At 40.2% G+C, this 12,468-nt stretch overlaps 1 protein-coding gene and 1 long non-coding RNA gene across 2 annotated transcripts in view; one reads left to right on the plus strand and one right to left on the minus strand.

The window, feature by feature from the left end:
- LOC144769191 (uncharacterized) overlaps positions 1-12,468 on the plus strand; it is a 186,219-nt gene that overhangs the window by 16,076 nt on the left and 157,675 nt on the right. The window lies entirely within an intron of this gene.
- LOC144769185 (C-type lectin mannose-binding isoform-like) overlaps positions 4,975-12,468 on the minus strand; it is a 252,972-nt gene continuing 245,478 nt past the window's right edge. The window contains exon 6 of the mRNA XM_078653203.1: positions 4,975-5,312. Within this exon, the coding sequence (XP_078509329.1) occupies positions 5,285-5,312 (28 nt within the window). The 3' untranslated portion in view covers positions 4,975-5,284. The remainder of the gene's footprint in view (positions 5,313-12,468) is intronic.

Below are 12,468 nucleotides of genomic sequence, written 5' to 3' on the forward strand. Positions count from 1 at the left end.
TGGCCTGACCAGGGTGCGAGGTAGCAAGGTATGATGGGACAGGAAGGATATTTTACTTTAAAGATTATCGGGTTTCAAGCCTGGCCTGACCAAGAACCCACAGAGTCCCAATTAGTGGGGCCCAGTCACTGCCTGTTTACTACAGCTTGTGACCTTTTACCAAATCCTCCCAGCACTACGCTGCCTCTGTTTGTAGGGTTTTGAATATTAATATATAGCACTTTCAGCCTTGCATTCAACTTCACTGTGCAGCACAAAAGGAGTGAGGAAATGTCCCTTAACCCTTCAGATTTTTGGATTCTGCCCCCGTTTTGTGCTGTTGACAATAAATATATCATGAACGATTCTTTGTTGCCCATGCTGTTCGGTGTAAGTGCCCTAGCTCCTGGAGCCCCAGGAATCAGTTAATTCCACACCCGAAGTACCAACACATGTTACCAACCGCTGCTATTATAGCCCTGCTTTAAGTCGTGCCAACTGCGCATTTTTCAATTCCTGTGCAGAGCGGATTATAACTCCCTTTCACACCGAATGCGTGGCACACAATTGCCAAATTGGGCAATTTCCCTCACAAATGGGCGCTATCTTTCCCATTTGTGTGAAAAAATGCTAATAGTATTTTATTGGGTATAATTAAGCCCGTTCTGCGCATTTCTTTTAAGCTGCAGTGGCACTGAAGTTTATCTTTCATGAGCTGCCAGGCTTGCTTAATTCTCACTGTAAAAGAACACTGGATAATTAATAGGTAAAGAGGTTGTCGAGATTAAACCACATTGTTAAAGCGGGGACATGAGCTTGGATTAGAAGGCGCATTTTGGGACTCTACAACCTAAATGTCCCCTCTGAATAACACATTTGATTTCCTGTGCAGCTCCGCCAATTTATTAGTTCTACTTTAGAAATAAATGAATGTGTCCTTGTGTAAATGTAACTGGCGCTCATGGAAAGCGCTCCAATACCTTCAGGTCGAGTTCGCGCTATATAAAACTGCAAAAAAAAAAGCCATTCTTTTTTTAGCACTCGAGGTCTTATGCAAGCGTATTCAGGCCATATTAAAATGCACATCTGTCTTAGGGTGAAGAAAAAGAATGTCCTGCATTTTTTATTTAAGCACCAAACGCCACTTTAAAGTCCGTGAGCACTACCTACAGTGCAAGTGGCTGTGGGCGCAGGCCATCTGCTTGGAGCATGGATACCCCTTAGATGCAAGACATTCTTACTCCCTCCTTTATTGTGCCCCAAGGTGAGACAACTGCACAGGGGGTCTGCATGGGGGACATTTCTGCAAGCCTCACCACCCCCAGGTATTTCCACAATATCTGCACACAGCAGCAGAAAAGGCGAAACTTACCGGGCGAGAACAGGCAGCGCAATGGCTCTATTTCCATTTCAAAAGGTTGAAGCTGCTTTTTTCCTCACCTTCTTATTTGTAACTCAGTGGTGTGGTGAACCTCCCCCCTCTCGCTCTGTCAGCTGGAACAGGGAGCGAGGGTTCCTACTGAGCCCCACTCAGCCAGTCAACATAAAAAAAAGCAATAATTTCTACAGTGTGTGAAGTGTAGTACAGTAATAAGTGTTGCTTGTGTGCCCCAAATAACTGAAATGTTAGGGGGTCCCAAGTTAGCTTCTAAGGGTAGAGCAGAACTACATAGTGGAGCAGGAACTCACTGCTACCTGTTTGCAACTTCTAACTCTAGCCGAGACCTGACTTGCTGCCTTGAGGCATTCTCATTGTTCAGACATCTTCGACTTGTGTTAAAAATAATCATAAAAACGACTTTTTTCATCAGAATAACGTATCCCCGTCCAGTAGACCAGTCAAGTCTTAAAATTACTTGACTAGTGAAATGGGGTGGTAAGGAAGATATGAAGGGTACCAATAAAGAAGAGAAAATGCTGATTTTGCTTGGCAGCAGTACAACAATCTGGTGGTGTATTCAGTTGGTATGTGCTAGTGTATACACATATGCAGAGCTCTGCCAATGAACACAACTAGATCACACTGACTGTGCTTGTGTGAAACAGGGGGACTCCATTTAAAAACTCGTAGTTTGTGAAAGAGAACCTGGCTAGATAAACATTGGCTTCTATGCTTAAATTGTGTGATCTTAGGCAAATATTTTATTTCACCAAAACTAACCTTTTCTTCTTAATCAAGAGAAGCACTTTCAAATGCACGTGTTCAGAATACGTGCTGTACAAAAACCCGTTGTTTTTGAATTAATATGGGACAAGTGGATTTTACAGGACATGTAGATCTCAGTGGCATATTGTCCCTTGGACAAGTAGATTATTTTGAAAATTCCACACCCCTGACTCGGCGGTCACCGGGATAGGATCTCTGCTTTGCCGGTGAAGTCTATGCGCGCCTACGGGCTCTAGCACCACTTGAGCACAGGCGGCACCAGTTCAAAGTCATTAGACTGACGAACGGGCTGCCGGAGAGGTCACACAACCTTCGCGCACAGTCAAATAAATGCCGGTTCACAGTTCCTTCACAGCGCTGCATTCACTATGAGGAAACGGGCCCGCTGCAGTCAAGATACGATTCAGTCGGGCACAGCACTCCTCTCGTTAGCGACGGGGCTCTCAGGGGCTCCACGGACCTCCCTCCGACTTCCGCATACAGGGGGGTTCCCGCCCACAGCTACAGCTCCCGGGTCACTGGGGAGTGGCAGAGACGCTAGTCCCGCCCAACGAAGGCCGGCCTTTCCCCGCCCCGGCGCACCACCTCACCTTCAATCTGCGCAGGAAGCGCTCTACGCTGGTGGGGCTCGGAGACGTCCGAGCTCCCCTCTAGAGGCACCTGTCGCAAAGGGGGCACAGCTGACGATCGCGGTCGCGGCGAACTTGCTCTCGCCTCGTGACTCGATAAATCGATCACAGTTCACCACCGGGGGGGCGGGGAGGCACACGAATCTGGCCACAGTCTTTTGGGGGCAATGAGGTACTCGCTGGGCAGGCGCTGTAGGCGCTAGATCACTTATCACGTAGCTGACTGGAACGCCAGTCAGACACAACGCCAGCAACCCTTTGCTGCTCTACTGCCTGCGCTACTAGCCACCTCAGGGGTCAACAGGGCAGGTGTCAATCTGGTGTCAAGTCTGAAATCTCTTAATCTCCTTCTCTAGTTTGAACTTCATCATCTAAAATGGCCTCCAGGGACTGGGCCTTATATAGCCAGTGCCCTGGGGTACTGGCACGAGCCAGAAGGTTCTAGAACCTTCTCTGGCTGTGACAATGACACGGCCACCGTACTGGGGTTCTAGAGCAGCCATTTTGTGTACCTGAGGAAAACAAAGGAATTCCTGTCAGAAATGCGCGCAAAACCAAGGGCGCCAAAACCTCAAAAGGCCAGGGTTCATGAAGGCTCCAATGGGAGTCACTTCACATGAGGAAAAAGGGTGTCCACCATTTTAGGTTAATTTATACAGGTTGACAACCCCAGTTTGTAATGCCACAGGTTTGGGCCAGGCGCCTTGTAAATAGGTGCCACAAACCTTGTGAGCGACTGGGCATCAAGGAACATCTAACCCCATGAGGCAACACATAAAAAGTCCTGGTAGACAAATAAAAAACGACAAATTTTGGGAGGGACAGGGGAACAAAAGAAATCATAGTGGTGAGGGGACTCTCAGAAGCAGACGGGTCTAACATAGATTATTATGTGTGCTGAGAGGAATGTTGAACTTCCATGAAGTCAGGTGCCCAGGGCCTTGTAAAGCAAATACAGTTTCAATGAGAAATCCTGGGCTTACACCTGATAAGCAATGTCACAAAAGCAAAGATACGGTATTTGATTAGCACTAAAATAGCATTAAGTTCAAGAAGTCATTTAGTACCATTTCCAATACATTTAAGTAAAAAGAAGCAAAAAGTAGTGAATAGCTCAATAACAAAATGCCAACAACTGGACAATGGAAAAGGGGATAAGGTATTTTGAAGGCAATGTTAATAAGCCCATAGGATGCAATGTTAATATTGAAGGTATTGTATTGTATTGTATTTGCATTTATATATCGCTTACTACACCTGACGAGGCGTCAAAGCGCTTTTTTAGTGAGCTACTCTGGAACCCATAAAGGATTATTAGAACATTGGAATGTTGAGAGCTCCATTTAAGACAATGAAGTGCTCCGGGCTTCTAATATGGCCTTATAGCCCGCAGTAGAGGGCTATACCAGTTATTAAAGGCCAACAGCAGCAAGGCAGCGGGACTTTATTAGCCTGTATAGCCCTGCTACGAAGGGCTATAAGGCTATTAGAACATTCTGCCACGAGAGGGCAGAATGTTCTAACAAATTAAACAAAGGCTTCAGGGAGCGCAAGCGGAATGAAATCCCCTCAGGCTCCCTCACGCCTGTGTTCACAGCCACAAAGAAGCATTGGAATGTTGGTGCTCCGAGTTTATACCAGCCATTATAAGCTCGGAGCACTCCATTGTTTTCAATGGAGCTTCCAACGTTTCAATGTTCTAATGGCTGGTAAAAGCTCTTAGCTCCAACATTCCAATGTTTGTCATTCACAGGTGTTGCTGTGAACAAAGGCCTCATGGAGCCTGAGTAGATTTAAACCCCCTCAGGCTCATTGAGACCTTTGGTTTATTTGTTAGAACATTCTGCCCTCTAGTGGCAGAATGTTCTAATAGCCATATAGACCTCTGTAGCTGGGCTATACCTGCCATTAAAGTCATGTTCCCTTGTTAAAGCCCTTGATTAGGGCCTTTAATGCTGGAGCGGGCCTTTAATGGCCGGTATAGCCAGCTACGGTGAGATATAAGGCTATAGCCAGACCAGTGAGGAGTCAGTGACCCAGACTGTGTGAGTAATGTAATGGAGGGTACAAGGGAATGAGTAAGTCGAGTTCAGTATTAGGGAAGGTGGAACAAGCAGGGAATGTGATAGAGAAATTATAACTAGTGGAAGTGAGGTGTCTAATGGTAGATAAAGAAGGCAGCAAGCATGATTTTTTTTCTTTTTTTAATTTATTAACATTTCAGAGAGAATATATATATGGACTATGATTACTCTGACATATTGACTATGATTACTCTGACTACAGAAGCACACATCATTTAGAAGCCTTTGAATTATTCATGGTTTACAGACGGATTTGCTTCGCAAGGCTTTTCTTTGCGCTAAAGGTGTATCGAAAAGGTAACATGAAATTTCTGAACACAGCAGACATTTAATTTACAGTTCCATACATATTTCAATACCAGATGTATTTCGAAGAGAATCGTGCGTGATTGTTACTTCTTTATTTGATGTGGCCCAGGGACATATCAGTTGTACACTTCGTATCCGCATAGGCTATAACAAAAAAGAACATAGAAAGATAGATGATTAATTTACAAAGACAAACCTGGGACCATATTTTTCAAGGTGTGGTAAAAATAAGACTTGTTACCCTCACCTAAAATGATTCAGTTTAAAATGTACCTCATTTTAATAACTATAATACAGATTATTATATATTCTTACCTATTTGCAAAATGTTTTAAATGCATCGTGTCCTAAAGGTCAATATGAACAATAGACTACGTTCAGTAAATTGCCTGAACTCTGTAAGATCCTTATGTAAACATCTTCAGAAGCAACAAGTTAGAAGCTAGGGTACAGCAGCCAAAAAGAAATGTATTGCTCAACCTTAAGTCTGTTGCTTCCAATAAAAAGCCAAAACTCTGCACTGTAAAATATGGTTGATAGGGATGAAATAACCAGATAACGTTGATGAGATCCTCCCTGTATGTTTTTCAAGGGAATAACATTTCTGGCAAACTGGCTTTAGCGAATAGAGAATCCTCATCTATATGCATATTTAAACTGTGATTATGAACTAGTGAGAGGTATTATACTTTGAGAAATTAGCTTCATCATTGTGTAAAACTCTAGCATGCTTATGTATGAAAAGTGAGCAACTTAGTCATATCTTCAACTGACAGAATGGAGACTCGCCCCTCCCTACTTGCTTTGTCAGATATGAAAGATAATACTGTAAAGAAGGTGTGATACTCCACTCAAGTGATAGAGGCATTTTCTGTATTGATTTTTCTATGTTAAAATCTTGCTATTTGAACCATCCACACGGCATATTATAACGTGGAACAAACCTCTCAAACCAACAAACACAAAATTAGAGAGAAAAGATGAAATATGCAGACATGTGTTGCATGCATTGTAATTAACCTTAGCGAAGGGTGGTCCATTTACTTGCAATGTTGAGATACTCACCATTGGCAGCTGATTAGGGACCAAACTAATAAGTCCATATAGACGGTTACATATATTGAGGCTACTCTCAAAGTTTGTGGTGAATATTGCCATTAAAACTGCTTTTCTATTGTTTTTCCTATTTTTTTCAATTTAGTTTAACTTTTTGATTTTAATATTTATTTCTTCAATTCTACAAGAAATGTCATAGGTGACTCTGGAGGTGGAACCTTTAGAAATGAAATTATAGAGGAACTTTAGTAGTTAGGAATGTAAATCTATATAATTTTTTACTGCTGTTAACACACACCAAGGGCCTTATTTATCACAGTGTTGCATCACATTTGCACTATGCAACAGGGTGCAAAAGCAACACAACCCGTAAAAAGCAATTTATCAAGCCATGCAAGGCCACCTTGCATGTCCCTGAGTGGCTCAATAAATCCAGAGTAAGGCAATGCAGTGCAAATCACTGCTTGCATTACTCTGCCCCAGGGAGGTGCTCAATGGGTGAGGTGTGGGAGTTCCCACACACAATCCATGGATTTTGACGCAATCCCAGATTTACCATAAGTGGTAGACTTGGGATTGTGCCAAAACTACTACGCCTCAACAGTTGAGGTGTAACAAGGAGAAATATGTTTATTTCTCCTTGTTATTTCCTCTTTCTAAGTGTGCTGCATTCTGCCACACACATAGACAGTGGAGCATGCCTCATGGGATTGTTTTTGTGCAGGAAGGAGACCCTTCCTGCACATAAACAATCATACTAGCAATGCAGACACTCTTGCACCATGGCGCAAGAGTGCCAGCTTTGACTCTAGGAAGCACATTGTGTGCCAGCACAGCACATTCCTGCCCTTTCCTAATCATGCAACTCAGAGCAGCAAGATGACTTGTTGAAGGCTTTAATGATAAATATGCCCCAAAGTCTGCAAGCCACAGTGAAAGATGTTATGGTTCATGTTGAACATATCTAAAACTGTCTGAATAAATCTGCTGTCAAGCCCTATAACACTGGACGTTATTGATAGGCTATTGCACAACAGGAGTTAAGGCATGCATAAAAAGAAGCAAGAACCAGAGAGTACAACAAATAGGTGTCAGACTGTACTGACTGTTCAGCTCAGTGACCATCTTGGATACAACGTGAACACTATAACTAAATACACTATTAGTCAATATAAAGCGATTTCCTTCACCCAATGACGAAAATGCACTTATGCCTATGACCATGACAAAAGTGTCCTTAATATAACATTTCATGATAAGTGCATTGCTACAATAAGGTCCTGGAGTGACTGCCCACATGGGCATCATAGAAGAAATCCCAGACCTCATCACATCTATTACTTTGCAACACTCACACACCACCTTCCATGGAAACTTCGATGTTCAGGGCACCCTCAGCACCAAAACCATGGAAGATGCCCTTCATTGTGTATTTAACATACTGGAAGCAAAACGTCACATCAGCAAGTTGACTGACTCCAAATGCAACACAATGGACCTCATCCTCTCTGTGTCCATCCACTGCCAGTCCCCTCTACTCTTGGACTGAACTTAGCATCTTGCTGTCCCCTTGCCTGAGTCACTCAAAGCCACATTCTATAAAGATGATGGACTTCTGTCCCCCATTATCAATTCACTTGACGGAAAAGCTATCACTCTTACTTATATTGTCAACACCTTGATATTCCAGCAGACCTTCTCAGAGATCCTCAAGACCGGATAGATCCTTGCATGGCCGTAAACAGCACAATCACGCAATTATTTATATCATACCTCAAGGACCTACAGTCAGATAGAAGCTGCCAAATGTCAGACTCCCCCACATCTTTCAGAGTCCCTCAAGATTCCATCTTGTCACAATTTCAACCTATATTGGGATCCCATGAGAGCCATCCTTGCAGACATCAACAACAAGATCCACCAGCATGCCCATGGCACCAGCTTCTATCTCGAAATCGTCTCAACTAATAGCATACAAAGCCTCAACCTCTGTCTTAATCTCCTCCAAGCTTGTATGTCAACAAACTACCTGATGGTAACCTCTGCAAAGATGACATTCCTTCTATTTGCCCACAGCGCCAAACATTCTTTGATAAACTCAGGACTCTCGGACTTAAACTTAATGAGCTTCACACCCTAACTGACAGAACAGGCCAAATCCCTAGGGGTCACCTTTGTGACTCAGATCTCTCACCCAGAGAACTCACTTGCAAGAATTCCAAAACAGCCTGGTACCAACTCACTTTCTTGAAAAAAGTGAAACCTTTTCTCCCAGGTCTTCAAGTCCTAGTCCTCTCTCACCTAGATGATAGCAGTGCAATGGCTTCCAAGAGACCATCTTCGTTCACCTGAGAGGCATTCTTCACACGGCTTACTCATTGAGGGGATGAAGAAACCCAGTCACACATCACCCCTACGTAAAATAATTTACACCGCCTCGCTCTGCAAGCCTGGATCTAAATTAAGATCAGCTTCAACACTTACAAGCCCTCCAAATCCAGAACCTGTCTATCTAGCTAACACGATATGTCTGGAGATATAGCTGGAGAATATCTGAGCTCAACTCAAGCACAGGATACCCCTCGACCATTTACATGCCCTCTAGAGCTCCAAAGGCTTATTCATGTAATTGTTTTTTTAAAAACATGTGGTTTAATATACTGCAGGTAAATATGCTGCTCACTTTTAAATTATAATATTTATTTATAATAAAATGTATATAAATCTTAACACTGTACGTCTGCCATTCCTAAATGCTGTAAATTGTGCTACTGAATTTATCTACCTCTAAAGGATGGAATGCTGAGCATGCCTTTCCTGATATTAAAGCTCATGGCCTTATGAACACTGCAGAAGGTCCAGATTAAGACCCTGTCTATCTAGTTAACATGATATGTCTGTAGATATATCTTGAGAATATGTAAGGACAACACCAGCATAGGATGTCCCTCGACCATTTACATGCCCTCTAGTGCTGCAAAGGCTTGCATATGTCATTGTTTTTTAAAACATAAGGTTAAATATACTGCAGGTAAATATACTGCTCCTTTTTAAAGTAAAACATTTATTTTATAATGAGATGTATGTAAATCTTAACACTGTACGTCTGCCATTTCTAAATGATGTAAATTATGCTACTCAATTTATCTACCTCTGAAGAATGGAATGCTGACTATGCCTTTCCATATATTGGAGCTCAGGACCTTAGGAACACTGCAGGGGTTATTTAGTAACATTTTGCACTGATGCGTCCATGGTGCAAAGCAACACAAAGAATTGCAAAGGCTCACTGCTTTCCTGGAAGTTGAATATGAACAATTAATGTAAATGCCTTCGTACAAATTGGATGCTCTTTTGTTTTGCGGAGATCATCTAGGACTCTGTTCCACCAGTATTCCGACAAAATATTGAGTCCAAAATATCATGATATTGAAATATCATCAACAAGAATATAGATGGCAAGAATATCGATTTTAAGGTAATATTGATTTTTAAAATATTGAAGTCATTAACGTTGTTTGCAAAAATATAGTTGTTTAAAATATCGTTTTTAAAATTATTAATATGTGTATTAGTATATATTTAAAATGTATAGGATGTAATTTTTTTGTATAATTGTTTTTGTTTTTTAATATATTAGTAACATTTTTTGCATTTATTACATTTAATTAAATTAGATTATGTGTTTTTTAGTTCAGCAGTGGGCTGTGGGTTTATAGGGATACAGGGTGGGAAGTTATTTAATTATAATAATGAATGATTACTTTTTATTTATTAATATTTATTTAATTATGTTAATTGTGCTATTAATGTTTTTTGTGTCAATATTATGGCGGGTTGTGGGATTATAGGGCTAAAGGGTGAAAAGCAATTTAGTTTTAATTAACAAATAATTTGTTGATAATTGTAATGTTATATTCATTAATGAATTGATAATTAATTATGTTCATTTTGAAATTCCATTTTTAGGTGTGGGTTGTGGAGCTTAGAGGGGTAAAGGGTGGGCGGGAAGTAAATTAAGTTTAATTTATTAATAATTAGGGGCCAATTTCAATGCGGTTAAAATGTCCTGTTCGGATTCCTTTCCGACCGACCCATTACGATGTGCTTGTTCGGAAAGGAATCCCAACGGCTTTCCAAATGGCTTCAGAAGGGCTCGGCCCCCATGGGTGCAAGGCCTTCAGATGGTGGACGAGGGGCCACCTATGGTGCCCCCCTGGTGATCCATGCACCCGGTGGCAAGCACCATGAGGTGCCTGCCATGAAGTGCAGGGATGAAGTGCACCTCAGTTCTTTACAATGGGAGCATGCATTCTGATCAGACTGCATGCCCCCATTGTAAAGAATAGGAGTGGTTGCATCCTAATTTCTGGTTTGGGACCACCAACAGGAAGTTGGTCGGTCCCAGTTCCAGATCGATGTTCGGACGGACTTGGGTCCGTCTGACATTGAAATCGGCCCCTAAGTTGTTAAATACTATTCAATATTTAATTGACAATTGATACATATAATAGTGTAATTATTTTTTTAAAGTTTTTAGCTGTGGGTTTTGTAGGGTTATGGGGTGGAAGTAAATACATTTTAAGTAATCAATAATTTGTTTTAATTAATAATTATTGATTTGATAATTATGTTAATTGTGTGAAGAATTATCTGTTAAATGTTATGAGTGTGTTGTGTGTTTTGTAGGGGTAAATTGTTGAAAGTACATGAATTATAATTACTTCATAGTTATTATTTAATTAATGATAATTAGTTTGTTGATACATATTTATATTAATATTGTAAAAAACATTTTTATTTGTATGAAAATGATTTATGTATTTTATTAATAATAATATTTGAAGGTATTTATGATATGTGTTTAACATTACAATATGTTTTTATTTAAAAAATATTTTAATAATAAATATATTTGTATTTTTTGCAACATATTTATATTTTTCTTAAATTACTTTGTTTTTAAAATAGTGATATTTGTTCAAGATATTTTGCTTGATAGTTGTTGGATTTGATATTTGTTTGCCTATTGTTGTACTGACTGGAGTGGGAATAGCACATTTTGCCCCTCCACAATCCAACACTTTCCCTACTGTTGCACTTATTGGAGTGGGAATAATAAATGTTACCCCTCGGCAAAGCTACACTTTCCTTACTGTTATACTGGCTGGAATGAGTATATTAATATTACCTATTCAAAATCAAACACTTTCACTACTGTTGTAATTACTGGAGAGAGATGTTTTACATTTTACCCACTTTTATTATTTTTGCGTTGTGTGAAGTAGGACTAGTCCATTTTTTATAATTTACTATAATAGTTTGCATAGTTTTGTATCGATTATAGTGGGAATAGTATATGTATTAAATGTTATAATATATTTTATATTGTTATAATTTATTTTATGTTTTTGCTTATTTAAAGTTATATTTTTCATTATTCATTTTTTAAATTTGTAAAATAATTTTTACTAAGTTTTAGGAATTTTAAGTTATTTACTATTTTCATTTTGTTAGAACATTTTGTTTTTTAAAGATTTTGGCTCTGATTACAATGTCTGGTGGACTAGCGTCTGCCCAACACCATATCAGTCTGGTCTGCAGCACAAGTTGCCATAGTGAAATTATTGTTTGTAAACATCCCTGCACCGTGTAGCAGCCACCATAGCCCCACAGTCCCCCAGACCTCATAACCCTCTGGCCATAGGGGAAGTGAGCCCTGCTACGGGCCCCAAAGTCATTTTCTGACAGCCTTTCCATGTTGGAAAGGCCAACATGGAAAGGCTGTCGAAAAATGACATCATAATCCAGACAGTGGAACCGCTGTCACTAGGGGATTATGGTGTCTTTCCGACGCAACGATGAGCTCCTTGAGCCAGTCGGAAGTGCGGCAGACTGTCCCTCTTCCTGCTGCAACAAAGGTGGACCGCAGGGGCATATGTCGGTGGGTCCGACACTGATGGACCCACCGACATTGTAATCAGCACCTAAATGTTATTAGTATTATAAATATACATATATATGTATTTGTTATATTTTTACATTATTTAAAAAAATTGAAAATATAATATAAATTAAAATTATTAGTTTAATAGTTGTGTTTTAAGTAGATATATGTTAATATATATTAATTATTCTACACGTGAGTTTAACTTTTTTAGATTAAGATTATGTTTTACTTTTTTAAATTAATGTTACTATTTAATATATTTAATATGTATAATTTTATATCATATCTAGTTAA

This window comes from Lissotriton helveticus, chromosome 1_1, assembly GCF_964261635.1.
Source record: "Lissotriton helveticus chromosome 1_1, aLisHel1.1, whole genome shotgun sequence".
Taxonomy (NCBI): Eukaryota; Metazoa; Chordata; class Amphibia; order Caudata; family Salamandridae; genus Lissotriton; species Lissotriton helveticus.